At 54.9% G+C, this 26,842-nt stretch overlaps 1 protein-coding gene across 1 annotated transcript; it reads right to left on the bottom strand.

The window, feature by feature from the left end:
• Window positions 1–291: 291 nt before the first annotated feature.
• Window positions 292–26,842, bottom strand: SLC47A2 (solute carrier family 47 member 2). The gene is made up of 17 exons (XM_070357317.1): window positions 26,590–26,842; window positions 16,514–16,615; window positions 16,240–16,308; window positions 15,424–15,572; window positions 14,751–14,793; window positions 11,656–11,700; window positions 11,384–11,481; window positions 11,026–11,123; window positions 9,768–9,881; window positions 9,091–9,158; window positions 8,119–8,227; window positions 7,380–7,455; window positions 7,066–7,135; window positions 2,411–2,543; window positions 2,245–2,339; window positions 1,292–1,385; window positions 292–512 (listed from the first exon to the last, which is right to left on the bottom strand). Exons 2-17 carry the CDS (start codon window positions 16,601–16,603, stop codon window positions 292–294), a joined length of 1,572 nt encoding a protein of 523 aa, XP_070213418.1. The 5' UTR covers window positions 16,604–16,615; window positions 26,590–26,842.

Raw genomic sequence — 26,842 nt, 5'->3', positions numbered from 1 at the left:
TTTAACCGCCACTCAGACCCGCTGTGTGACATGCAGCACCGGCTGAAAATATGTTTATTTTCTGGCCACACTGCGCAGCAAGTGGGATCCCAACTCCCCAACTGGTGGGGGTTGGTGGGGGTAGGGTGGCAGGGGGAGGAGGGGGAAACCCACTCAGTGGACAGGATCTCAACCACTGGATCACCAGGGAAGTCCTGTGAATGTTCTTGAGGAGCGGTCAGGGGCATCCCCCTGCACTGAATTTGGGGTGGGCAGCTGCTCTCAGCTTCCTTTTCATCTCAAGCTGTCTTGCTAGGGCCTGGCGGTGAGGACCCTCAGGATGAGCCCCACTATCAACGAGCCCACTGCCACCCCCAGAGCAGCCCCCCGGCGGAGAGCCAGCTGCTTGGCTGACAGCCGGCCGGCAGGGGTGGGTAGGGCGTGGACTGCTTCTGGAGTCCTGAGGAGGACCGGGTGGCCCCCGGGCCTCGAGTAGGTCGTCAGGATCACGCCAGGGGAGCTGCCTGTGGCCACTGCAAGGCAAACAGAAGCCGGCTCAGCCCTGGGTGGGGGGCTGTGGAGCCACAGGATTGACCCCCTGCCTCACAGCTGGAAACACGTGGGACAGCATCCTGTAGACCTGATGTGCAGACAAGGCTGAGATCAGATGGGGTCAGACGACGTAGAGGTGCGTATCCTTCACCAGCGACCTCAGCATGTGACATGCTCTGTCACGCTGCCTCCCCCACTCTCTGGCAACACTGAAGCCCCCAAAGCCTGTGCCGGCTCTCCATGCCCACCCCAATCAAGGCACAGCCCAGGATGAACAAGGTGAGGCTGCAGAGATAACCAGGCTATGGTCTGTGGACACACAGCCCTGGGCTCAGGCCAGAGGCGGGGCAGCAGAGCTCCGGTCTGACAGGGTGTGGAGGGGTGGGCGGGAAGGGCCCCCCCACACTGGTTATCAAGCCAGGCTGACCTGCCCAACCCTTGGCTGCAGGCCTCCTGCCCACATTGGAGCTGGGTGGTGACAATGCGCCCTGAGATCAGATGGTTGGTGCTCAGACCTCGTCCCCTAATTTAGCAGCTAGCTGCAGGACAACAGGGAGGAGATCCAAGCACCCAACCCACACCCTCGTCTGATGACAGGACCAAGGGTCATAGCCTCCCAGGCCAGGACAGACAGGGCCTGCTTCCCGGGACATCAGTGTCCCCTCCTGGTGTCAGAACAGATGTCACTGTCACATTGAGGAAGAGAAGCAGCCTGGGTGCTTGTGGTTCCTGGCCACCCAAGCACACAGGGCAGTGTTACCTGAAGACACGACCGCTTTCTCAGGCCCGGGCCTGGGTCCGAGGGCCATGCTGCCAGTGCTCCCCAATGGCGGCAGTCCTGCATGTTTCTGCGCCTGAAGGAGAGAGAGTCGCCAGGTCAGCCTGCCAGCTGCCCATCCACCCGGCCTCAGCTGAGCCCTGCAGGCTGAGCAGGATACACACGGTCACACACAGCCACACCTCGGGGCCTCCAGACCACTGCAATAAGGTGAATGATGCAGGCAGAGGGCTTTTCTGGGTTCCTGGTGCACATAAAAGTAATGTTTGCACAACACTGAAGTCTGCTAAGTGTGCAAGACACCTTGTCCATACCGCAGTTTAAATGATACTTCCTGGCTGGAAAATACCATCACCTGAGCCTTAAGCAGGTCATATTTTTGCGATGGTGACATCAGAATTCAGTGATCACCCCTCACCATAAATGAGAAGATTTGAAATATGATGAGAATTATGAGCAAAGTGTGACCCAGAGACACAAAGCAAACAAATGCTGTTGTGAAGGTGGTGCCTGCCGACTGACTGCCTTGCTCAACGTAGGGTAGCACCAGATCTTCAGCCTGCAGAAACCACAATGCCCAAAGTGCGGTGAGGCCAGACCTGCCATGGCCATGGTCTGGGAAACTGTAAGTGGCACTCTTTTAGATATGAGTTGATCCATTGTCTCAGATGCCAGGAGGACTGGATCCTCATACAAAGGCGAACCCACACCCTCTGGGTTTCAGGGTCTGAGCCATAGAAGCAAACGCCAGGCTGCCTGTTTCAGAAGTGCTCCCAAGAGGACAGCAGACAGGGTGCTGTAGGTACCTTTTCCAAGGTCACAGCTCACCCTCGGGGTCATCGGGAGCCCTCTGCTTGAGTTTGAACGGGGGGGGGGTGGGGGGCGCTGAGGATGGTGTCTGGCATGGTTTCTCTGGTAACGGGAAGGGCACTCACCTCCTCTGCAGCCCGCTTCCAGTCCATCCGGGCCGTGTAAGTGACGAAGGCAGCGGTGGCCAGCATGACACAGACCAGCATGCCTAGCCAGAGGCCTGCAGGATACGGGGGCGAGTGAGGGCATCGACGATCACTAGGCCTTCCCCCCTCCCCCCACACCACGTACCCATGATCCCCATCCCGACCAGGAAGGTCAGCACGACACCCAGCGGGAGGCCGATGGCGTAGTACATGACGGCATTCACCACGGCCCCGAAGGCCTGCCTGCCGGTCCCACGCAGGACCCCAGCGTAGAGACACTGCAGAAGGCAGAAGGGCTGGGGGTTGGTGATGCTGAGGCGACAGTGGGTCTTAGCAGTGGGGCTTCCTCAGGAATCTACAGGCCTCAGCCTTGTTTAAGTCCACAACATGGGCTAGGAGGGGCCCTCGTCCCCCTTCCTTCATGGAGGGACCTGCCCAGGGTCACACAAGGCTGCTGCGTTTCAGATACAGGGGGAGGGGTGGACTGGGAGTTTGGGGTGAGCGGATGCAGACTATTACATACATGATGGATAAACAAGGTCCGAATATAGAGCACAGGGAACTGCGTTCAATATGCTATGATAAACCACTATGGAAAGAATATTTTTTAAAATGTACACCAACTCAACGGACATGAACTTGGGCAAACTCCGGGAGATAGTGAGGGGCAGGGAGGCCTGGCTGCCATCCATGTGGTAGAAAAGAGTCAGACACGAATTAGCAACTGAACAACAATACATATATGTATAACTGAATCACTTTGCTATACAGTAGAAATTAACACATTATAAATCAACTATTCTACAATGAAAAAAGAACATTAGTACTTTGGCCACCTCATGTGAAGAGTTGACTCATTGGAAAAGACTCTGATGCTGGAAGGGATTGGGGGCAGGAGGAGAAGGGGACAACAGAGGATGAGATGGCTGGATGGCATCACTGACTCGATGCACATGAGTTTGAGTGAACTCCGGGAGTTGGTGATGGACAGGGAGGCCTGGCATGCTGCAATTCATGGGGTTGCAAAGAGTCAGACATGACTGAGCGACTGCACTGAATAAAAAGATAATTACTATGGGTTGGCTTGTGCCCCCCCCACCACCCCCACCAAAGATGCTGAAGTCCCGACCCCAGGACCTCCAAATATGACCTTAATTGGAAATGGCATCTCTGCAGAAGACCAAGTTGAGATGAGGTCATCAGGGTGGACCCTACCCCGAGAAGACGGGTGTCCTTGTGAAAAGGAGAAACTGGAACACAGACATGCAGAGGGGGAAGACAGTGTAAATAGACATGGGGAAACAATGCCTCCTACATGCTTAGGGGCTCCTGAGGGTTCCAGAAGCTCAGCAGAGCCTGGAGTAGATCCTCCCCTGGTGCCTTGGATCTAGGACCTCTGGTCTCCAGAACTTCGAGACAATCCATTTCTAGTATGTTAGGTCACTTGGCTTTGCGTGCTTTGTCAGGGCAGCCCTGGCAGGCTCAGACAACAAGAACCCGATGTCTGCAGTGGACAAAGACACAAGCGGACACTTCACCCGAGGAGACATGCAGATGGAAGGGGCTCGGCGTTAGTCATTCAGGAAACGCACATCAGGGACTCCCGGGTGGTCCAGTGGTTAGGGCTCTGTGCCCGCACTGCAGGGAGCCTCGGTTTGATCCCTGGTTGGGGAACTAAGATCCCACGTGCCGTGTGGCATGGCCAAAAAAAATAAATAAATAAATGTACATTAAAACTACATTGAGATACCTGTATAGACTCATGAGGATGGCTCTAATAAAAATGAGAAATAATATAAAAAAGTTAGTTTCTGCTGTAAAGTGATCAGTTCTACATACATATATAGTCTTTTTCATATTCTTTTCTATTATGGTTTATTACAGGATACTGAATATAGTTCCCTGTGCTATACAGCAGGACCTTGTTGTTCACCTGTTTCAGATATAGCAGTGTGAATCCTGTGTGATTCCACAATGTTGGGTACATGTCCTTAAACATTTGTCAAAACCCACAGAACGCATACCAACCATGAACTGTGGACTTAATGTATCAATATTCTTCATCAAGTAAACAAATGTCCTGTACTTACACATGATGTAAATAAAAGGGGGAACCAGGGGAGGGGCTTATGGGAACTCTGTATTTGCTCAATTTTTTTGTAAACCTAAAACTGCTCTTAATCTACTTTTTCCAATTTCAAGACAAACAATAATACCAAGAATTAGCAACACAGGGGAGGAACTGGAATCCTGGTACATTGCTGGTGGGAATGTAAAATGATACAGTTGTTTTGGAAAACAGCTTAATGGTTTCTTACAAAGTTAAAGGTAAACTTACACTTCAACCTAACATTTCAACTCCTTAAGACTCTAAGGGGCAGGAAAACATACGTCCACACAATGACTCATACTTGAATGTTCCCAGCAGCCTTAGTCACAGCAGGCCGCACTCAAAACAACCCAAATGTCCATCACCTGATGAATGGGTAAACAAACATGTTACAGCCACAGAGTGGACTATTATTCAGCCACAACAAGGAATGAAGTCCTGAAAAACGCTACGCCATGGACGAACCTCAGAAACATTTCAAGAAGTGAACGAAACCAGGCACGAAAGACCACATACTCTGTAATTGCATGTCTATAAAATAATCAGAAAAGGCAAGTATGCACAGACAGAAAGTGGGTCAGTGCATTGCCAGGGCCTGCCCGTGGGAGCAGGCAGTGACTTCAAAGCAGGCCCCAGGAATTCTGTGGGGGTGACGAAAACAGTCCACACTGGATTACAGCGCTGGTTCCACAAGTAGACACTTACTTAAAGGTTTGACTTATGCATGTAAAACGCATGAATTTTTGGTATGTAAATTATAACTCAAGAAAGGCATAAAAATATAAAATAAAAACTAGGTCCATGGAAAACTTAAATTAAGAATAATATAGGGCTTCTCTGGTGGCTCAGTGGTAAAGAATCCACTTGTCAATGGAGTCACGGGTTTGATCCTGTCTGGGATGGTCCCACATGCTTTAGAGCAACTAAACCCGTGCACCACACTATTGGGTCCTAGTGCCCTAGAACCGCAATGACTGAGCCCCTGCACCCAAGAGCTCCACAGCAAGAGAAGCCTGAGCACCGCCACTAGAGAGTAGCCCCCATTCCCACAAATAGAGAAAAACCTGAGCAAGTAACGAAGACCCAGCACAGCCAAAAATAAATAAAATTATTAAAAAAAAAAAAAAGAACAACACAGATCGAAGGAGTTCTCTCAGAGAAGGCAATGGCACCCCACTCCAGTACTCTTGCCTGGAAAATCCCATGGACGGAGGAGCCTGGTAGGCTGCAGTCCATGAGGTCGCTAAGAGTCGGACATGACTGAGCAACTTCACTTTCGCTTTTCACTTTCATGCACCGGAGAAGGAAATGGCAACCCACTCCAGTGTTCTTCCCTGGAGAATCCCAGGGACTGGGGAGCCTGGTGGGCTGCTGTCTATGGGGTCGCACAGAGTCAGACATGACTGAAGCGACTTAGCAGCAGCAGCAGCGGCGGCAAGGAGTTCTCTGGCAATCCAGTGGTTTGCCAATGCAGTTCTCTGGCAATGCAGTGGAGCTGGTACTGCAGGCAGCACCAGTTCCATCTCTGGTCAGAGAATGAAGATCCCACATCCCGCGTGGTGCAGCCAAAAAATAAAATTTTTTAATGAAAAAAAATATAGACAAATAGATAGATAGATATAACCGGGAGTAAAGATAGTAGATACAGCGATGCGCACTGCAAGACCCCAGCAATTGTGAGCTGTGAATCTGCTGCGGGTTCCCTGGTGGGCAGTGCTGCCTTAGGAGCATTTAGGAATGCAGAGCCCTCTGTGGCCTGACCCTGCAGGAGGAGTTTCTCAGCTGTGGCCTCACCTTGGAGCTAGAGAAAAAGTAATTATAGTGTCCCTGCAGAAGCCATAACAGAGCCTAGAAGAGGGTTTCTTTTAATGTTTTGCAATTAAAGCTGTGAATTTGATGACAAAACCCAGCCCAAAGCAAGCAGTCCTGATGAGGTCAGAAATGTGCTACAAGCCTGTGCCCAGCTAGATTCGAAGGCCAGCCCTGGAATGTATGGGGAACCGGCCAGAGTGACAGGGCTCTGGGGAAAACTCTCCATGAATATACTTTCTCCCAACGGTTCTTTCTTTCCTTCCTATAAGAGCTGATGACGACTCTATGTGGGTTCTTGCGTCCTGCCCCTTGCTGCTCTCTAAGCACACGCTCCAGGCAGAGACTTGGAGCTTCCTGCAAGATTGCCCAAGGCGTGAAGACGACGACCCAGGGCTTCAAATTCTGCTCAATAAATGAGACTTTGGTGTTCGCTGTCTCTATGCCAGGCTGTTAAAACATTCACAGAATTCAGACTTGCACTCAATGGGACCTGCTCTTCAGTGATCCAAGCGGAAAGTTGGACCCCTCCGTACTCTGGGTGCCTCTATTCTGGAAACCAGTGTGGCCGCTCCTGGCCGGGTGGGGCCTGGGTCAGAGCTGTGCCCTGCTCCCCACCCCCAACCCGATCCTGGGGAACAAGGAAGAAGAGGGTTTACGATTCTGCACTGAAGAGTGGTCAGTATTTTGCTAATCTATGTGCATCTCAGTAAATCGGAACTGCAGGAGAGAAAGAGGGGGAGGCGTTATTTTGAATAATAATAGATCCAACAAGAGCTGCCACTTTGTAGTCAGCCCTAATCAGGCAGCTCAAGCTCACAGCCCTGAGCTGCTGGGGTGGGGGCAGGGGTTGGGAACACGGGGGTCGGAGCGGAACTCACACAGAGGGCATCAAACAGCTGGAAGAAGATGTACAGCGGCAGGACCTTGTTGACCAGGGCAACGACTTCCCTGCAGGGACAGGGGACTGTGAGACACAACCTTGGCCTTGTCTATTCCGCCCTGCCCCCACCTTCTGCGAGCCTAGGTGGTGGCTCCAGGCCAGGCTAGGCCGCTCCTGTCCCTGAGTCTCCCTGTGTGTGGGGTACACATCCGAACCCCCCAAGGAGCCCCGGCAGCTCTGCCCTGCCCTTCGGTCGGCGCCTGGTCTGTGCACGGGCAGCAGCTGAGGCCCCCGATGCGAGGCGAGACGTACTCATCATTGGTGAAGATGTGGCCCAGCTTGTTTCTCAGGAGGCTCAACAGGATGCCCACAACCAGGGAGGTTCCGACTGCAAGAGATGAAGGCGGTGAGGCCGACCCAGCCAAGGGAGGAGCCTGGCTCCCCTCAGCCTGAGCCAGCCCAGCCACATGTCCACTTGGATGAAGACCCTCATCTGTGGTCCCGTGATGACAACATGCAAAATGCCCTTCCTCCCGTGGTTCTCAAAATGGGGTCCCTGGACAAGCAGCTGCCTAGGGAAGCAGATTCTCAGACCCTCATCTCCGACCAACCGAGTCAGAAACTGCTGGGGGCGGGGGGAGGTTCGGGTTTTGACACCCTGCTCCCCTACCCCACCCCCAACCTAGGTCTAAAGCCTGAGAACCACCGCTCTCCATGAAGAGCTGCTCTGAGCCTGGCAGCTGCAGAAAGCAGAGACAGGATGGATGCAGAGGGGTCCTTCTGAGGGTCGCTACGAGCAAGCCCCAAGCTCCTGGGCACTCAAGGAGGCCGAGCTCACAGTAAGACCTAGAGGGCTGGGAGCCTGGTGAGGAAGGGCTTTCCCAGCATCGCACTATGTGATGGAAACTGCCGGCCCAGACCCCCAGTGGTGGGGAAGCGGCCGGAAGGGGCACAGCAGGCTTGCTGCTCTGGGCCACGTAACAGGTACACAGGCTTGAAAGGTAGCTGTGGCTCTCAGAGCCTCCCCTGGCCTAGGCCTGATCCCACCCACCTGTGCAGAGGGTGCCTGAGATGGCTGATCGCTTGGCTTGCACGGTGTCTGCGGCTCCCAGGGCTGTCCCCACTCGGACACAGACCGCGATGCTGAGCCCCATGGGGATCTGGGCTCAGAGACAAGAAGGTACAGTCAGCCCCCCTCCTACCCCAGGCCAAGAGGGAGGGAAGCAGGGTGTTCCTGGCTGCTGGTAACCAGCCATGAGATTGGCAGCTGGCAGGTGGGGTGGGGATACCCCAAGCAAGCCAGCCAAAGCCCCACCCTGGCTGAGCCATCAGACACCACAGGCAGCCAAAATCAACACACAGCCAAAACCTCATGAGTAAACACGACATAAAGAGGCGAGTGTAGTCGTAAGTCTGTCAGAAAAGGTCCCTGCGAGAAAAACATCGACACCACTTGCAACATAAGAATCACCTTATAAATCAGTTTTGTACAGGTAGGTTTTTGCAACTCCCTTGATTAAAGCTGTGGTCACAGAGTATGCACCCCAGGAGGCTGGCAGAGGCTGTACAAGCGACACGGGATACCCCACATGTCCTTGAAGAGGAAGGAACTGTGGAGAGTCCTTTCCCCGGCAGAGGCACGGAAGGGCCCCCAGAGGGCTCTGTTCCCCAGAGCCCACCACTAGGGGTGTGCAAGAACATGGGCCCACTGCCAAAGGGAATGTCCCGTTTTTCAAAAAAGTGCAAAAATCCAGATAGTGACGTGAAATCTCCCAATTTTAAATGATTCCAATCAATTCAAAACAATTCCAACATGGAGAGTTCTGTATCACCCTTGGCAGAATGGCTGTGGGCCATGTGTGCCTGTTAGGGCCTGGGTCTGGGGGACACAGGAGGTCTGGAGGGTCCCTCAGGAGACAGAAATGGCCTCTGGGGGGACAGCTGCCCCTCCCCCTCTGACACCCCGAGGCTGTCAGGGGGTTGGGCTGGGGGCAGAACAAAAGGTGCCCCCCATGACCCTCACCATGTAGATGACGGTGGCCACCTCGTAGATGACTGCTTGGGCAGAGAGGTCGAGCACGCTGAGCAGGCCTGCAGAGGCGGGGCGGGACCACAGTAAGTGCCCAGCCAGCTGACCAACAGCCCTGGGCTGACAGAGTGCCCCTTGCTCTTGGGGCCAAGGGGCCAGTGGCTTCCAAGGTCAGATACAGCAAAAACCACCTTTCTACTTGGCATTCAGCCTTCCAGGAGACCCCTGCCTGGGTGTGCCAGGGTCAGGGTCCCTCTCCTGTGTACATGGTGTGATGAGGGAGGGAAGAAAACTGGACCAAGGTCAAGAAGCCTGAGTTCAGCTCTTGGCCCTGTTGCGGTGACTCTGGACAGCCTCTTTTACTCTTAGGACTCAATTTTCTCATCTATAAATAGTCTGGAAGGTCTCTTGGGGCCATTTCAGCCCTGGTGGTTTGGACTCTGATCCGAGTTGGTTGATGAGCACAAGATGTGCCGGTTGCACCAGTTCCATCTCACTCCATCTCTGACTGAAAACCATGCCCGGGTGTCCACTCCATGCCAGACCTAGACTGGGCAGTGCTGGGCCTAGGCCTGCCTGCTGGACGCTCACAGTCTGGCAGGGAGCCAGGCCGGGCAGGTGAACCACCTATCCGGGGGAGGGGGCTCCCCACATCCCGCCGTCCCACATACCCACGAGGAAGCTCCCGATCTCGTAGGCCCACCATTCGATGCACAGCATCAGCATGCTGGGGATAGCCAAGCGGAAGAAGGGGCCCCAGTCCTGCAGGCACTCCCAGGACCAGCCTAGGAGCAGAAGCCAGCTGGCTGAGCCCTCGTCCGCCTTGCAGCCCAGCCAGCCCACCCACCACCGGGGCCCACAGCTTTTGGCTCCACACAGCAAGCCCTCTTGCCTGGAAAATCCCATGGACGGAGGAGCCTGGTAGGCTGCAGTCCATGGGGTCGCTAAGAGTCGGACACGACTGAGCGACTTCACTTTCACTTTTCACTTTCACGCATTGGAGGAGGAAATGGCAACCCACTCCAGTGTTCTTGCCTAGAGAATCCCAGGGATGGAGGAGCCTGGTGGGCTGCTGTCTATGGGGTCGCACAGAGTAGGACACAACTGAAGCGACTTAGCAGCAGCAGCAGCAAGCCCAGGCACTTGGCACCAGGCAGGGTGGGGACGGGAGGAGGGTACCGGCTAACACCTCGGGCAGCACCTCTGGGTGGGAGCCTGGGCTGGCAGACAGCCTGGCCCTTCCTAGGCCCTGCCTCCTAGGATGAAATTTTAGCTCTTATCTCTGCCCCATCTCCCTGAAGGGCTGCTGGGAGGGTGGCACGACACCAAGGTGCCGGGAGGTTTCACAAGGCAGACAGGGTTGTACAGCCATGGGGGCCAGAGAGGGACCCACAGTCCACACAGCCAGCTTTCAGGGGTTAAAAGCTCAGCACCTAGGCCTAGGAGCAGGCTCGAGCCCACTTCTGTGATTTGTGGTGAATGACAAACTCTCTTGGCACCAGCTTCCTCCATGTAAATAAAAATGGAGTTAATGAGGAGTCGTGAAGCTTATCCGAGCAATGTGGGTGCACCCTGCTGCTGGCACCCAGCATTCTGTCCAAGTTGTCATTCAATCTCCAATAGGAGCCAGGAAGCTCCTGGCCCATCCCCAGCAGGGCTGTGCCCGTGACACACTGGACTGGGAAACCGGGCCTCTAGGGGTGGGGTGCAGAGGCCAAGAGGCAGGTACAGAGATGGAGAGAGGGTGCAGAAATAGGGGGTGTGGAGGGGGTGGGGAGGGGGTGGGCCCTGAGAGATGTCGGGGCAGGCCTGGGGCAGGGCTCCTCCAAAGGCTCCAGCTGGCACCCTGCCCATGAAATGAAGGCCCTGGGCTGGTGCTGGCGGCACCTCCTCAGCAACCCCCTCCCTGGGTGGGGGCCCCCTCCACACCTGCCCATGTCTCCAGATGCAGCTTCTTCAGCACGATGTAGAACAGGAGGAAGACAGCCTGCGAGAACTGGGAGACTGTGTTGGCGAATGCGGAGCCCCTGACAGAGGAGGGAAGGCTGGGCTGGAGCAAAGGCCGACTCCAGCCCTGGGGGCAAGGCGGGGACAGGCCTGCTTCATCCCCAGTTCCCCACGACCCCTCTGTGGCTGAACAGTGTGGACAGCCTCCACAATCCTTGTTGTGGACCAGGCCACCACAGCCCCTGCCCACCTGATCCCCCAACCAGCCCCTGAACGCCTTACCCACCTGAACCCCCCAACACTTGACCCCTGCAACCAGGCCCTGCAGCCCCCTGCTCACCTGACCCCCTGGCCCAGCACAGAAACCAGGATATAGTTGGCCAGGCCGTTGACACAGTTGCCCACGATGCCGCTGAAGACTTGGGGCCAAACGATGCCCTGAAATAGGGGAAAACTGGCCTCACCGAGTGGGGGGACACCGGGGGGGCACAGGCTGGGGGCATGCAGCTCCCCACAGACCCGTGTGGAGGTCAGAACAGGGACCCCAGGCACTCCTCCCCTGCTGGGCAGCGCGGTACAGGGTAGGGGGCAGCTCCAGCTAGGGCCCTGTACCTGATTCTGTAAGTACTTGGCCTGCAGGCTGTAGAGAAAGTTTGCCTGTGTAAACAAACACACACAGACACAAGTAAGCAACACCTCCACATGGACAAGGACACTGCTGAGATGAGCGTGGGGCCACTGCTTCACCAGAGCACGACCCGACCCACAGATATGCGCCGTGCTGGCCTGTGCCCCCGCCCTGCCTGAGGGGTGGTGCCGGGATGGGGCCAGCGGGCCGGGAGGGTGGACCTGAGAGGGGCTCCAGTGCTCCGGCAAGAACGAGAGGGACTGGGCCCCTGGCCGCCAACTGGGCCTGTTCACAGAAGGGCCACCAGAACCCACAGGTCGGGGCTACCCTAGGACCTGTCTCTGGCTGCCAGAGACAAGACTCTGGGTGGAGGGGCCTTGGGCAGAGGGAGTGGGGGTAGGGAGGGTGGAGGCCACCAGCAGCCTCTGCAGAGCAGGGTGAAGACCTCAGAGGAGTCCACGGAGGACAGAGGGGGCCTGCATGTGTGTGTGTGTCTTGGGGGCATTTCCCTGCGCTTCCTGCCCTGTCAAAGCCTGGCCCAGGCCTATGGCCCCTGCCCACCCTCCCTGCAGCCCTCCACCTCTCTTCAGGACTGCAGTCAGCAAGAGTGTGCCACTGGATTCAGGTACTGGCTCTGTGCCTCCTGTGAGCGGTGTGGCCTTAGGCCACTTACTTAACCTCTCTGTGCCTCGGTTTCCTCACCTAAAAAGGGGATAATACTGTGCGTGTGAATCCTTGCTATTTATGCATACATTTATACACAATGCTGATATTGCAAAAGTGCTTACAAAACAGCATTTGGCACATTTAAGAGTCCCAAGAGTTGAGTTAGCATCATGACTAAGACATGTGATGCTTCTCACCCCACAGGGAGTTATGTTCTGCAGCATCTTTGTCTGGGAGGGAGGGGTTTTGTTGATTTGATAAAGTGGCTACCATAGTGATAACTTGGAAGTTTCCCCTGACCCAGCCCCAGGGGCCCTGTTGGACAAGACACCTTCACTTGGTCTAAAGAGCCAAAGGTTTAGAGAAGAAAAACCAGACTTTTCAGGTGGTTTCCATGATACAGGAGAAATCTGGAGCCCCAAAGAAGTCATGGCACTAGGCTTCCAGATGGGAGGGTGTGGCTGGGGCTCCCTGACAGCCCTGGTGTCCCCTACGGGCTCACCGCAACCCTCTCCCTTCCCAGGCCCATCCTCAAGAGCTCTGTCACTGGTGCTGGGAGGATAGAGGAGGGCAGAGCAAAGGAGGATGGGGGTGGCAGAGTGAGGGAAAGCAGGGGGGGCAGCGAGGGAAGACAGGGGGGCAGAGAGGGAAGACAGAGTGGGGCAGTGTGAGGGGGGATAGAGGGGGGCAGAGAGAGAAAGGTGGACTCCCCTGAGACAGCCTGCCACGTGGTGACACGTCCACTGAACCACAGCAAATCACACCGTGCAGCCATGAGTCCCGAGTGGACACGTGGACCACTGCTGCTGCTAAGTCGCCTCAGTCGTGTCCGACTCTGTGTGACCCCATAGACGGCAGCCCACCAGGCTCCCCCGTCCCTGGGATTCTCCAGGCAAGAACACTGGAGTGGGTTGCCATTTCCTTCTCCAATGCATGAAAGTGAAAAGTGAAAGTGAAGTCGCTCAGTCGTGTCCGACTCTGAGCGACCCCATGGACTGCAGCCTACCAGGGTCCTCCGCCCATGGGATTTTCCAGGCAAGAGTACTGGAGTCGGGTGCCATCGCTTTCTCCACATGGACCACTGGGTGGGGCTCAAATCTCAGAAACTTATCTGTGTGGATGGACTGCTTACTTAGTATTCAATAAATTAATAGAGAAAGAACATTCAATAACAACTCTTAGACAACATTTGTTAAAGATTACAGTCCTAAACACAAAAGTAGAAGCCATTAAAAAGTTCAAATAAAATAAAGGCAAATGCTTCTATAATCCTGCAATGGGGTCACTGTTCTTAAGCTCATCAAAGACAGACATCATAAAGGATGGGATTTATGGATCTGTTATGCACACATTAAAAATTCTTTAAGAAAAAAGTATCAAAAAATTAGAAGGCAACTGAAAAACGTTTGTGACACATATGTCAAAGGAGTGAGATATTATTTAACAAGAGTTAAAATAATTAGAAAGAGATTAATCCACTAAAATAAGCAAAGGATGTGGGCAATTCACAGAAGGAAAACAAATGATCAAAGATATGAAAAAAACATTCAAATTCATTTGCAATAATGTGCATGTTACAATAACCTATGTCTAATTGGAGAAAACATTTTCATAATACTCTGTGCTGATGAGAATATTGTTCTTGAGGGTAGAATTGATACAAACCAGTAAAGAAAGCCACTAACAGAGCAACTCCAATTCCAATAAGGCATCATTACAGACATTCACAAAGATTTTTCTACAAGAATGTTGATCACAACCTAATTTATAAGAGTGACCACTGCAAACAACCTAAGTACCCAACACATGGGGACTAGTTAATAAGTTATGGCAAAGGGGGCGGATACTGTGGGGCCTTTGAAATGGGTATTATGGACAGTGATTTGAGCATATCTAGAGAAGGCAATGGCACCCCACTCCAGTACTCTTGCCTGGAAAATCCCATGGACAGAGGAGCCTGGTAGGCTGCCATCTATGGGGTCGCACAGAGTCGGACACGACTGAAGCGACTTAGCAGCAGCAGCAGAGACTGACTAATGATATATTTGAAAGGGAAAAAGTGGGTTACAAAACAACATACACACACTGGCCCCATTTCACACTACAGGTGAGTCTCTATGTTTGGTAACACACACACTCATGAAGAGAAATAGCCCTGGAGAGAGAGATTAACCTGTCTTTTCTCTGGGATTATGGAAGATTTGAAATGTTTCTTCCCCAGGCTTTCCAGAAACTCTCCTGTAAATGGTTTTATAACCAGAAAAAGGTGTCGTGCTACTTTTTAAAAGTTCAATCTGCACCAACCACCGACCGCAATGTGAAGTTTTCTCCGGCCCCTCTGGCCACCAGCATGAGGGCTGAGGGGCGCCTGGCCAGTAGGGGGTCAGGATCCAAGCTCCATAAGACAACTCACCGGCAGGCCTGGGATGTAGACCTGCACGTACTCCTGGGCCAGCCTGCAGGAGAAAGAACCAAGCTCTGAGCCGAGCAGCCTATGCCCTGGTTGTGGGGAAAGGTTTGGCAGACTTTACCTCGAAAACAAGACCCCCAGAGACATCTGGAACCTCGGTGGGGGTGGGGTGCCAGGAGACGGGGCCCAAGAACCCAAGGACTCAAACACAGGGTCTCAGGGCTGGGGAACTTAAATTCGGGGAGATGTGAGGTTTGTAAGGGGGAAAACAAGGTTCCATCACGTTAAGAATTAACTACATGAAGTGCACATTAACAGGAAACAAGTGAGGTAAGGAAACATATCCTACATTAACAACACAGTGTGTAATTCCTCAGAAATGGGGTTCGGTCCTGTTCCCACTGTTTGTGATGTGGGGTGTGCACATGTCACTGCTTCCGAAGCCTCTGCGGGGCTCGGGCCCACGCTGGGACCAGACGAAAACAAATCCCATACAAATGCCTTTTCTCAATTAAAATGGGCTGCGGTCTGCCCCCTGCTGACCACAGCTGAAGCAGCATGCTGTGGGGGAGAGTCCCCAGACCAAGCCCCCATGGAATGGCTGGAGACCCAGAGAGGGCAGCACGGGCTGGGGTGGGCCTCCCAAGGTGACTTGGCCCTGCCCGCCCCGGCGCACCTGGACACAGCCGGGTCCTGCCTGCATAACAGCAGGATGAGCTGGGTGTTGAGGAAGAGCGCCCAGCAGGGCAGACAGCAGAGCAGCAGCACCAGCACGCCTCGCTGCAGGATGACGCCCACGTGCTTCTTGTTGGGGCTTCCGAAGCTCTGGAACACAGGGGTAACGCCCGCCCCGCGCCTGCCCTCCGCTGGCCGGTTGAGGGGGGCGGCGGGTGTGCTGGGCAGCCCTCCACCACTCCCCAATCCCACCCGGGGCTTCCTCTGAGGGGCTCAGCAGCTCAGAGTGATGGCAGCAGCTGTTTGCAGAACTCCAGCCCCTGTCCACCCACGGTGCCCAGTACTCCGACCACTCCTGATAGAGGAGGCACTGCCCACCCCCCACCATCCCTGAAGCACCAGCACATGTGAGTCTCCCTGGGGAGTGCGCAGCAGCCAGGCCCACCATGAGCCCCAGGACCCCAGAGCTGAGCCCCTCCGGGTGGTGGGCCCTCTGAGGACAGCAGGCCCCCTCAGTGTGCGCTCAGCACACAGGGCCAGAGGATTCAAGGTCAAAGTCAGAGGACTGAAGGTCAGAGGGCTGTCTTTCATTCCAGTGCTCTCTCGCCCGGCCACCCTAGCAAGGGGAGGGTCTGGTCCCTAGATCATGTGGTCCCTGGGGGTGGGTGTACAAGGACAGCTGCCCCCCAAAGGCCTGCCTGACAGGTTCCCAGATGCAGGGGCCACTGGGGGGCCTCGGGTGGGTGCCCAACCCTACGCTTTCTGCAGCAGCCGTGGGACTGGCTCCGGCCCTGCTGGCTCCCGGGGGCCCACCTACCTGGGACATCAAGGTGTCACAGGCGGAGGACAAGCCAAACCCGATGGAAACTCCACAGACGTTGACAAACTGGAGCCACACACAGAAGAGAATGCAGGCTTTCAGGAGGAGACCGAGGGGGGACCCTGCACCCAGGGGGCTGCCCAGCAGCAGGAAACCCCTCCTGGCCAGGCCTGTGAGTGGGGTGTGCTCGGGTGAGGCCGGAGGCCCAGCTGTGCCCTCAGGCCGTGTCTTCTCCCAGAAGCCTAGGGGAGAAGGTCCTGGCTGTACTCACGGCCACTGAGAGGGTCACTGCTGCCAGCTCCACCGTGCCCAGGTGTCCGCAGAACACCGTGCTCACGACGTAGACCATGAAGTTCAGCATCTGGAAGAGGAACTGAAGGCCGGGGCCAAGGTCAAGGGCCCTGCTCACAGCCCAGCTCCCAGCAAGAGGCTCTCTAGGCCCTGACCCTCAAGAAGCCCCTCTGGGCCACAGGGCGAGTCACCCACAACGGAGGAGCGAGAGTGTGGCTGAGGCTGGGTGGCAGAAGGCCCGGGTCCTGCCCCCACCCCATGGGGCAACAGCATCAACCCCTGAGCTCTGGTTCCCCACTGGGGGCGCTGGAGTGGATACAGCTGGTGATGTTACTGTAACCATCTCGTCAGGCCGCATGCAAACACAGAGGAGTGGAGTTAAAGACACCAAAATCCTAAGAAGCCTCTGTCCACGTGGTGGGATTGGAAAGGAGTGTCTTCTTTTACTGGTATCCAAACTCTTACAAGCAGCACATATTTAGTAGTCTTTATGGTCAGAAAAAAAATGTACCTGGAGCCATTTTCCCTTTGAAAATAAATGGGCAAAGGCCCCTCTTCCAGTGCAAATGCCCGTGCAGGCACGCCTGGGCTCCCCTTGGCCTCTCGGGCCTTTCGGCCAGCCTCCCTGTGGGTTCCTGAAGGAGGACACCCCTGGTCCCTCTGATGGTGGGGGGAGGGGGCTGCCCGCCGCTGAGAGAGGTCAGACCCCGCCAGGCTCTGGGTGGTGGCCCCTGGTGCCACCTGGACACCGTCACTGTGGGTGATTCCTGGGGAAGGCCTGGAGCAGCCCCTGCCCCCCGCCTCCTTACCAGGGGTCCAGAAAGGACGAAGAGTGTCCGTGCCTCAGCTCCAAAGCCAACGGGGACTAGCCTGCGGAGGGCAGGGCAGCGGCTCCTTCGGCCTTGGGGGACTGTGTCCTGGGGGCTGTCCATTCCAAGCCCAGGCCACCCAGCCACACTGCACGGCTGAGCACCTTCTTGGCCAGCCTCACACAGCCGGCCAGGGTAACCGTACAGTCTGGCTAATGAGTAAGGGGTGTACAGCCTGGCTAATGAGTAAGGGGTGGAGGAGGGGCAACTGCCACCCATGGGACCAGCCCTGCCCCCTGTGCGCACCAGCCCTGTGGCCTGACCCACTAGCCCTGGACAGAGGTCTGGGGACCCGGAGTCACCAGGCTGACCCCCTTCCAGGGGGTTGGCAGCAAAGGCCCAGGAAGTGCAGGTGTGGGGCAGGGCTGAGGGGGCCAAAGACTCTCTGTCCAGGTGAAAAGAGAGACACACTCAGGTGGCAAAGCCAGGGTCCCGAGGGGGGTTGGGGGGGCAGGGGTCCGGGGTCAGTTCTGACAAAGGGCTCTCCGCCCCACAGATGGAGGGTACTCAGTGGTCTAGCCCACAGGCTTCCGGGTTTCCTTGGTGCTCCCCAGGGTGCTAAGCAGGTCAGGGTCAGCCCACTGTCCAGGGAACAGGTCCTTGGCTGAGGATCTGCAAACACCCCCCAGAATTTGTATGATGAAAACTCACAACTGCCTCCACGTCCCCCTCCATGCTCTCTGCCCCCTGCTGCTCACAGGAGCAAGGAAGTGAGGTGAGGTGGTGGGGGTGTAGGAATCCCTGCCCTTCCACCTGTGTGGGGACTGCTCCCCTCAGGGTGGGGGCCGCCCAGGTGCTGACTTTCAAAACTCCACTTCCAGCCTTTTTCTACGAAGACCCCACTATTGTTGGGGTGACTGCAAATGCAGCCAGCACCACGTTCAGTGCCTGCAGGCTCGGGCCCAGGTTTGGTTTTCCAGGATTTCAGCCCATGTGAACTGGCACAGAGTCTTGGAGCAGAGCGGTCACCCAGTCCCACGCGGGATCCCCTGGCCAGGTGAAGATGCCCCTCTCCACAGCCCCCGCTATCAGGGGCGGCCGTGCAGCCTCTGCCCTGTGTCCTTGGTCTCAGACCCCCCCACAAAAGAGAGGAGCAGCAATTCAATTCTCAGGGACAGGGCCACAGACCCCAGGACTTTGGGACTCTCTCCCTTCTCAGGTGAGAACTTGCCCCACAATCCCCTGGCTCTGAGAGCATGCCCCACCACTTCCTCCCTCCTGGCAACGTTTGTCAATCATGGTTCTTTGGTGGAAACAGGAGAAACTAATTAACAGGAGGGGGAGAGAGAGTGTGGAGCGGGGGGGTCAGCGTTGGCAGGTGATCTGGAAAGAAGCTGAGTGACTAGAATGAGAAAATCTGGGTTTTTAAGGGCAAGTCCACGAGATGATTAAGCTCTGAACACCTTCACCTTCAGAGCCAGATCTCTGGAAGACTGGGGCAGAGTCAACCTGGGATGGCAACAGGGAGGGGAGGGTGGGATAGGGGTGCTGGGGACCATCCGAGGGGCAGGTTGGTTCCTCCAAAGGATGAGACGCTGAACAGATGACAATGGTGTCACCTGTGTACCCTAAACTCACGTGGGCTGCTGGGAGCATTGGGCTGGTGTTTTTATTGCACCTGTGTCTCTGTGTCCCCTGGAGAAGGAAGGGGCAACCCACTCCAGTATTCTTGCCTAGAGAACCCCGAGGACAGAGGAGCTGGGGGGTGCTACAGCCCATGGGGTCTCAAAGAGTCAGACACGACCGAGCAACTGAATAACTATCTGTATTCGCCCGGAGGCTCACCCAGGTGGGATTGTCTGCCATGGGTGCCTGCGGTCAGCAGGTGCTTCCCTGGGGCTCCATCTTCCGTCACGGGGCCTCTCTGGGCAGCCTGGCATCTCATGGCTCAAAGCTGGCCTGACAAGGGAACATTCCAGGATGGCAGTGGGAAGTTCCAAGGTCACCTGGGCCAAGCTCGAGAAAGGAAGCAGCATCCACCTCCTAATGGGAGGAGCTGGAGACCCTGCACCCTGGGGACCCACCTCCTCCATGGTCCCATCTCCATCCTCTCCCCTCCGGCCCAACACCCACGCCCCACTCTGAGCAAGGGCAGAGCAGGGAGGGGCTCAGATCTGTCCAGGACCCTCACAGAGAAAAAAGACCCAAAGCTCTCAGGTCCCAGGACTTGTGGGGGTGGTGAAGGGAAAGGGTGGAGAGTCACTGCAAGCCCCCAACACACCCTGGGATTGGGAAGGTGCCCAACCAAGGAGAGGATGCCTCCGCTGGAGTCAGTTTCGGTGCCCTGCAGCCTCATTGTGCCACGAGGTGCTGGAGTGTGCCCAGAAAGGCTCAGTGAGGAAGCACATATGGAAGCAAGCCAGAAGCCAGTGACCTGGACAAATTGGCCTAGCCATCTCGGCGGGGGGGCGGGGAGGGGCAGGCTCAAGAGTCCCTCTCACGACAGACCAGCTGTAGCCAGCACCAGCACAGAGCCATCACAAGGGGACCCCCAACTCTGGCTGCAAATCCTGCAGCAGCAGGAAGACAGTCCCCCTGGGGGTGGGCCTGGCCTATGAGCCCCCGCCTCCGGGAACTGATGACCCAGTGACCTGCCAGGCACAGCCAGGGCCAGCCCCTGCAAGCCTCTCCTCGATTGGTTACACCTCACCAGGCCTGAAGCCATTTTATTTGCCCTGGGGCTGCCCTGCGCCGTGCACCCCCAAGTCAGGGGCCAGAGTCCCTCTCTCTGATCCCCTCCTCCCTGCCATGTGACCACCAAACCCTCAGCCCTCCTCTGGGGAGTGAGAGACTCTGGCCTGGTCCCTCAGCTTCACACATCTTCAGGGCAAAGGACGGATGGCTGAGCAAGACTGACATCTCCTGAATGCCTGAGGCCACCCCGACTGCCCTCCAACCCCACCTCCTAGATTTGGGTGGCCTCTTCCCTCTCTGCCCCTCCTGACATCTCTTCCCTCCACACCCCTGCCCTTCCCTGCTCCAGCCAGACTTCACTGGAATGTCTGGGCTCGGGTCCTGATGGACCCCAAGGTTGGCAAGGGTGGGGGGGACACAGCCGGCTGGCCAAGCCTTAACAGTGACCGGAGACCCTCCTAGGGGAACTTCCGAGTTAAATTTCTGCCTGGGGAGAAGTTTACCGGAATGTACTGAATGGAGACACCAAATTCAGGGTTAAACTAGCAGTTCTAACCCGTGACTGCATTTTAGAATCACCTGGGAAGCTTTTCCCCAAAACACCACTACCCAGGTCCCACCACAGATGTTCGGACCTAATTAAGGCCCAGGCAGCAACTTCTTTTCCCTTTTTCTTTAACTTCTTACTGAAGTATAACATTTATACAGAAGAGCACACATAAGCCTAAGGCTCTATGAATCTTTTTAAATTAAATGCACCTGAGTAACCAGCAGTCCGCTGAGGAAACAGTTTTACTCTCCTCCTCTGAGCCCGGGGATGGTGTTCAGTCACTGTGCCCCATGGAGGAGAACCATGCTCTTGGTTTTAGCACCAGGGGATTCCTTGGCCAGGCGTTCTTTGAGATCCGCCCAGGTGATTTCTCCAGAGCAGCTGGGGTCCAGAACACTGGCCTGGACACCTCCACCACCTTGCGCAGCACACTACGGCCCTAGCCTACCCCCAACTATTTCCCTTGACAAAGATGAAGAGCTTCAGAGGCACCAAGCTCAACGGTTACTTCTTAAATTAACAGACACAAGTCCCCACGGCGCCCCCTCTCCCAGGGCTGTCCCCTGTGGCAGGGGCCTCCTGAGCTGGGCCTACTGCTGGTGTTCACCACTAACCCTGGCTGTCTCTGAGATGGTCCTTCCAGAAACTGCCACGGCTGTCAGGGCTCAGGAACCTGCTACTGCCTCCCCACCCTGGATGCCATTTCCCCTCCTGAACTGGAGGCTTTAGGATGCACCTGCTGGGCGGGGGCAGCCCGGCTCAGGAGGCCTTATCCTGGGGCTGCATGGTTAGGAGGCAGCTGCTTTCTCATAGCGGGCCACGGAAACTCCTCCGCCTCGACAGTTGGGGTACCATCCAGGGGGCTGGGCTGAGGGACAGGGCGCCCAGCTGAAGGCAGCCCTCTGAGTGCGAACCTCGAGCTCGAGCCACTGTGGTCGGCAGGTTTAGAGTGGCTGGCCCCAGACACCGGGCTTTACCGAGGTCAAGGCAGCCAAGACCGTCACCATCTCCAGGGCCTGCCAGGGACCTACGTGGGAGAGCAAGCAGGAAGCTGAGCCCAGGCTGCAGAAGGCCCAGTGGGGGATAATGGCCTCGACTGAGAAGGAGACTCAACTCAGAACAGCGTGGTGCACAGCGGGCAGGGATTACTAAGGCCTGGGTGCCCCGGGCCCCTCAGGAAGCGAGCACTGGCAGCACGTGGGGGCAGCACACGGTACACCACGCAACCGGCCCTGGGACCCCGCCCACCATGCCTGTCCTTGTGCCACGTGACTGCCTCTCCGCTGAGGTTTATTGGCCGCCTTGGCCGGGCTGGGCCAATCAGATTCTCTCCCCGGACTTCGGTGGTGTGGGCGTGGAGCCCGACCGGGAGAAGGCGGAGCTGGAGGCTCAGCTCTGTGCGAACTAGGCCAGGCCCGGGCAAGACTGAAGGGAGTCCAGCTAAACCCAGGGCTGGGGGCCTGGCAGCAGAGGCAGCCACTTGGGAAGGGAGGAGACGGGCAGCGGTGGGCAGAGGGGCAGAGATGGGAGACCCTGTGCGCCGTGAGGGAGAGAGCCAGAGTATCATTCACTTCTTTTCACTGGTTTGGCATTTTCAGTGTCTTTTCCAGGTCTGATCATTTTATGGCCTGGCCGTTCCTTCCCGCTACCAGACGATGCCCCTGCCTTCCATCCTCACGTTCTACTTGAGATGATGAATGGAGGTCAGTCCCTTGCAACCCCATGACCCCTGAACCTGCAGCTCTCTCCCCAACCCCAGCATCATGTCTTTGTAGTGACCCCCACTGAGCAAACCCTGTCCTTCTTGTCCTTCACGTGGGTCTTGCTAGGGAGGCAGACGTGCTAGTGTGAAGGGCCAGGGATGCTCCCAGATCCATCAGATCATAGCCAGCCAGGGAGCAAAGAGGACACCCCCTCCCGACACTTTCTGTCACACCTGCACATGAGGCTGTTTGCTAAACCCAACTGTTTGCTCAAGGGGAGCATCAAATTAATTAAAGAAGGAGGTCTGCAAGCAAACCGACACCTAAGTCTATAAATGCTTCTAGGTGAGGAGGTCAAAACCTAAGCACAGGGAACGCCCTGGTGATCCAATGGCATAAGAATCCGCCTGCCAGTGCGAGGGGTAGTGGTTGGATCCCTGGCCTGAGAAGATCACACGTGCTGTGGAGCAACTAAACTCGTGAGCCACAACTACTGAACCCTGTGTGCCCTAGAACCTGGGCTCTGCAACAAGAGATACCACTGCAAAGAGAAGCCTGAGCCCCCAGCTAGAGAAAGCCCTCCCATAGGAATGAAGAGCCAGTGTGGTCAAAAGCTAAATAAGAAATAACTCATAAAAACAAAAACCTAAGGACAACCAGTCAAAAACAAGTAACCAAAAGGTGGAGGCAACCCAAGTGTCCATTGAGGAAATAGAAAAACAGACTGTTATCTATTCAGTCAATGGACTATTATTATTCATCCTTAAAAAGTAAGGAAGTCCTGACGGATGCCACACATCAAACAATACCAACACAGAGGGCCTCATTTTAGGTGAAATAAGCCAGTCACCAAAAGACAAACACTGATGCAGTACTCTAGGAGGTGCTTACACGAGGTCCCTGGAGTCATCAAATTCATAGACAGCAAAATGTTGGTTGCCAAGGGCTCAGGGAAGGGAGAGGGGAAGCTGTTTGGTGAGTGTAGAGCTTTAGTCTTGCAAAATGAAAAGACTTCTGGGGACTGGTTGCAGGACAGTGTGAACGTGCTTAACAGCACTGAGCTGATACACTTTACAGTTTTTTTAATGGGGGTTTTTCTTGGCCATGCTGTGCATCTTGCAGGACCTTAGTTCTGTAATCAGGGATTGAACCTGTGCCCCGTGCAGTGGAAGCACGGAGTCCTAACCAGTGGACCACCCGGGAATTCCCATATATGCACTTTAAAATGTTTAAGATGTTTAATTTTAGGTTATGTATATTTTACCACAATTAAAAGTGAAAAAAAAATTTTTTTAACCACACAGAAAATACTGATGCAAGTAAATGAGCTAACATATATGGAAGTGCCTGGAACAACATAGGCATTTAATGGGTGTTAGAGTCTGTTTTCTTTTTCTTCCTTAACTCTGGTCCTTGATTCCTGATGGTCTAAAAGAATGAACCAGATGAGACTAACTTATAAGAGGCTAATGAACACTGCAAAAGTCCTTGGGTTTCTTTCCTTAAGTAGGTGAGATAGTCTGCATAACAGTTTTGTTGCATAACAGATCTATTTGAAGATGGAGGAGAACGAAAAGGAGGAGAAAAGGATTCAAGAGAAAATGAGCTTGCCTCACGGCATTTTCCTTCGTGCAGATTTCCTGCGGGATGTGTGTTGAGCATAGGAGCGTGTGTAGAGGTATTGACTGGACCGGCAGCTTTAGCCACGACGTCATATTTCATCTAGTCCCAACCTTTTCAGGTGTTTGCTTATCTCCCTTTACAAATGAGAGAACCGAAGCTCAGGGAAATAGACTGCCCAAATGAAGCGGTGGGGCCAGAATATGGGGCTGGTCTGTATCCATCTGGGTGGCAATGCGCTCTTCTCCAGCTCTACGTGGATGTCATCTTGCAGGGTGCTCAGCAGACCTGTGCTGGCGTCAACCCTGGATGTCTGCCATGGCGTGGGTAGAGGAGACACCGCACCTGTGCTCTGCAGCTGCCTCTCCCACCTGTGTCATGGTGAGCACAGTTTTGGGGGGAAAAGAGGAAGAAAACGTTTATCTGTCTGCCTAGCAACTGCTGGCCTATTCTCTGAAAAAGACCTCGGGATGGAGACGCTCCTCCTGCCAGGGTGTCTGGCTGGGCTTGGGCCCCTCTGTCTTGGGCTCCTGGCCTCTGTCTTCCCGGGAAAGAGGATGGGTCACTCAAATTTCTACCAGCCCCCGACCTTGTAAATTCCTACCAGGCACATGGGCTTCGGGGAACAGAGCACTGTCATCTTTCTCCAGCAAAACAGCTGCCAGTCTGAACACTGATTTCCCAGAAGGTCACACAAGGACTCATGAGCTCGTGTCTGGCCCTGGTTCAAAGGAAAGTTGTTCTGTGAGTCTGGTGCTCTGGAACCAGGCCTAGGCAGCGTTCCCTGGGTGCCACGGCAGTCATTAGGGAAGCAGAACGCCCCCCAGGGCCTCGTGGTTGCGCTAGGGAACAAAGGGTGTGTGGTTTCTCCCCATCTGTCTGTCTCTCTCTCCCTCCCACTCTCGACTCAAAAACTTAGGTCAAACCAGAGAGCTGAGAACATCTTCCCACCAGCCCCCATCCTCTTTGCTAAAAGCCTGCAGTGTAGCTGAAAGCAGCCTGGAGTGAGGATCTGGCCAGTGGAGGCTGTCCTCTTGGTAGAGAACTTGAGTGCCAGGCAGGGACCCCGAGGCCGCGGGCTTGGCCCTGCTATGAGAACGGTCAGACCTGCACCCGAAAGCACGTGGCTTCCCCTGGTGCCCCCTCCTGGATCTTCCTGGAAGCAGCAGCTCTGCCCAGCACCCTGTCCGCTGGGCCTGGCTCTGAGCCTGGTGCTGGCTTTGCACGTGGCCGCCTCACTTGCAGGAACCATCTCTGTTGCCTTTAGGAATTAAGCAGCTTAGCCCACACCCAGTTGGTATTTTCAGAATTTCTGATAAACAAAATAAATATGCAGCTTATATAACACTCCTGGCTGGAAAGTCAACAACGGCTGGCTTGGCTGAGCAGCTGACCAGAGCCCCAAAGGCAACATGTCTGGGGTGGCTGGTGATGAAGGAGCCCGTTGTTGGGCCACCCTATCAAAACCCTTTGTTCTAAACTTTCTAAAGCGAACTCTCCACAAAAGAGTGAACTCCAAGCCCATTTCAGAGTGAGGTTTGCTACGGGCGGAGGTCTCAGCGGTGGCAACGAGCACCAACCAGGCCCTGGTGCAGCTCCAAACCAAGAGCTTCCCCCAAGTTCTCCCATTTCATCCTCAAACTAATGCCAGATGTAAACACTGAAATTAGTACCCATTATAGATCAAGAAGGGCTTCCTAGGTAGCGCTACTGGTAAAGAATCTGCCTGCCAGTGCAGGAGATGTAAGAGACACAGGTTCAATCCCTGTGTTGGGAAGATCCCCTGGAGGAGGGCATGGCAACCCACTCCAGTATTCTTGTCTGGAGAATCCCATGGACAGAGGAGCCTGGCAGGGTACAGTCCATGGGGTTGCAGAGTCAGACACAATGACTATCTCCCAGAGTTGGCTCAAACGCATGTTCATTTTAGAAAGCATGTATTCACGGAGATCAAGAAGCAGGTCTGGGGGTTTGCAATAGCTCAACTGGCCCTCAGCATCGACTACCCTTCCTGCTGGCAGCTTTTAGTGTTGCTAAAACCCACCTTTCCCAGACTCCCTTGCAGCCTGGGCTCGGGTTGAGCACTGAGTTCTGTCCTTACACACAGATTGGCTCCTGGGTTTGATGAGCAAGGCCATGGTGCCCACAGCAGTGAATTCAGAGGTGGCTCTGATTCCCCAGGCAGAGGGTAACTCTCTCGGTGAGCCCTTCTCATGTGTCCTGGGAGCTGTTCCTGGAGGCCTTGCCCAGTGTCTGCTCCTCCAGACTTTCCTGTGTTTTTGTAGAGACCTAATTCCCTTTAGGTAAGTATGTATTTATATATTTTTATTTACTTTTTGGCTGTGTCTCAAGGCTTGTGAGATCAAACCAGTCAAAATTAAAAGAAATCATCCCTGAATATTCATTGGAAGGACTGAAGCTGAAGCTCTAATACTTTGGCCACCTGATTCAAAGAGCTGATTTATTGGAAAATACTCTTATGCTGGTTAAGATTTAAGACAAAAGGAGAAGGGGATGACAGAGAATGAGGTGGTTCAAAGGCATCATCGACTAAAATGAACGTGAGTTTGAGCAAACTCTGGGAGATAGTGAAGGACAGAGGAGCCTGGTGTGCTGCAGTCCATGGGGTTGCAAAGAGTCAGACATGACTTACCAACTGAACAACAACTATTGAAAATACCTGCAGAGGATTCCGTTTTCTGTTCTGACATGCTTGATATGGTCCTGGAGTAGACACCAAGCAGTCCTCCTCCAGATGCCCCCTTGGCCTCTCCCGTTGGCTTGGAGCTCAGGGTGTGTGGGCAGCAGTGGCTGGAAGGAAGAGCTGGTGTGCATGGGACTTTAGAACCTGGAGGCCAGCCGGCAGCTGCTTCAGGATTAGGGAGGGAGCCAGGGAGGAAGGACTTGCCAGAGAGAACAAGCAGTCCTGCTGG

The sequence above is a fragment of the Bos mutus genome, chromosome 19, assembly GCF_027580195.1.
Source record: "Bos mutus isolate GX-2022 chromosome 19, NWIPB_WYAK_1.1, whole genome shotgun sequence".
Lineage (NCBI taxonomy): Eukaryota > Metazoa > Chordata > Mammalia > Artiodactyla > Bovidae > Bos > Bos mutus.
Note: the sequence above shows the minus strand (reverse complement) of the source record. Positions and strands in the feature narration are given on the sequence as shown.

Excerpts from the sequence above, each read along its gene's own strand:
- SLC47A2 (XM_070357317.1), bottom strand. The coding sequence starts at position 16,603 with ATGCTGAACTTCATGGTCTACGTCGTGAGCACGGTGTTCTGCGGACAC. Across the intron at positions 16,309-16,513 it reads CAGTGACCCTCTCAGTGGCC|TTTGTCAACGTCTGTGGAGT; the intron begins GTGAGTACAGCC and ends GTGTGGCTCCAG. Across the intron at positions 9,882-11,025 it reads GCATCTGGAGACATGGGCAG|GCTGGTCCTGGGAGTGCCTG; the intron begins GTGTGGAGGGGG and ends TTCTGCTCCTAG.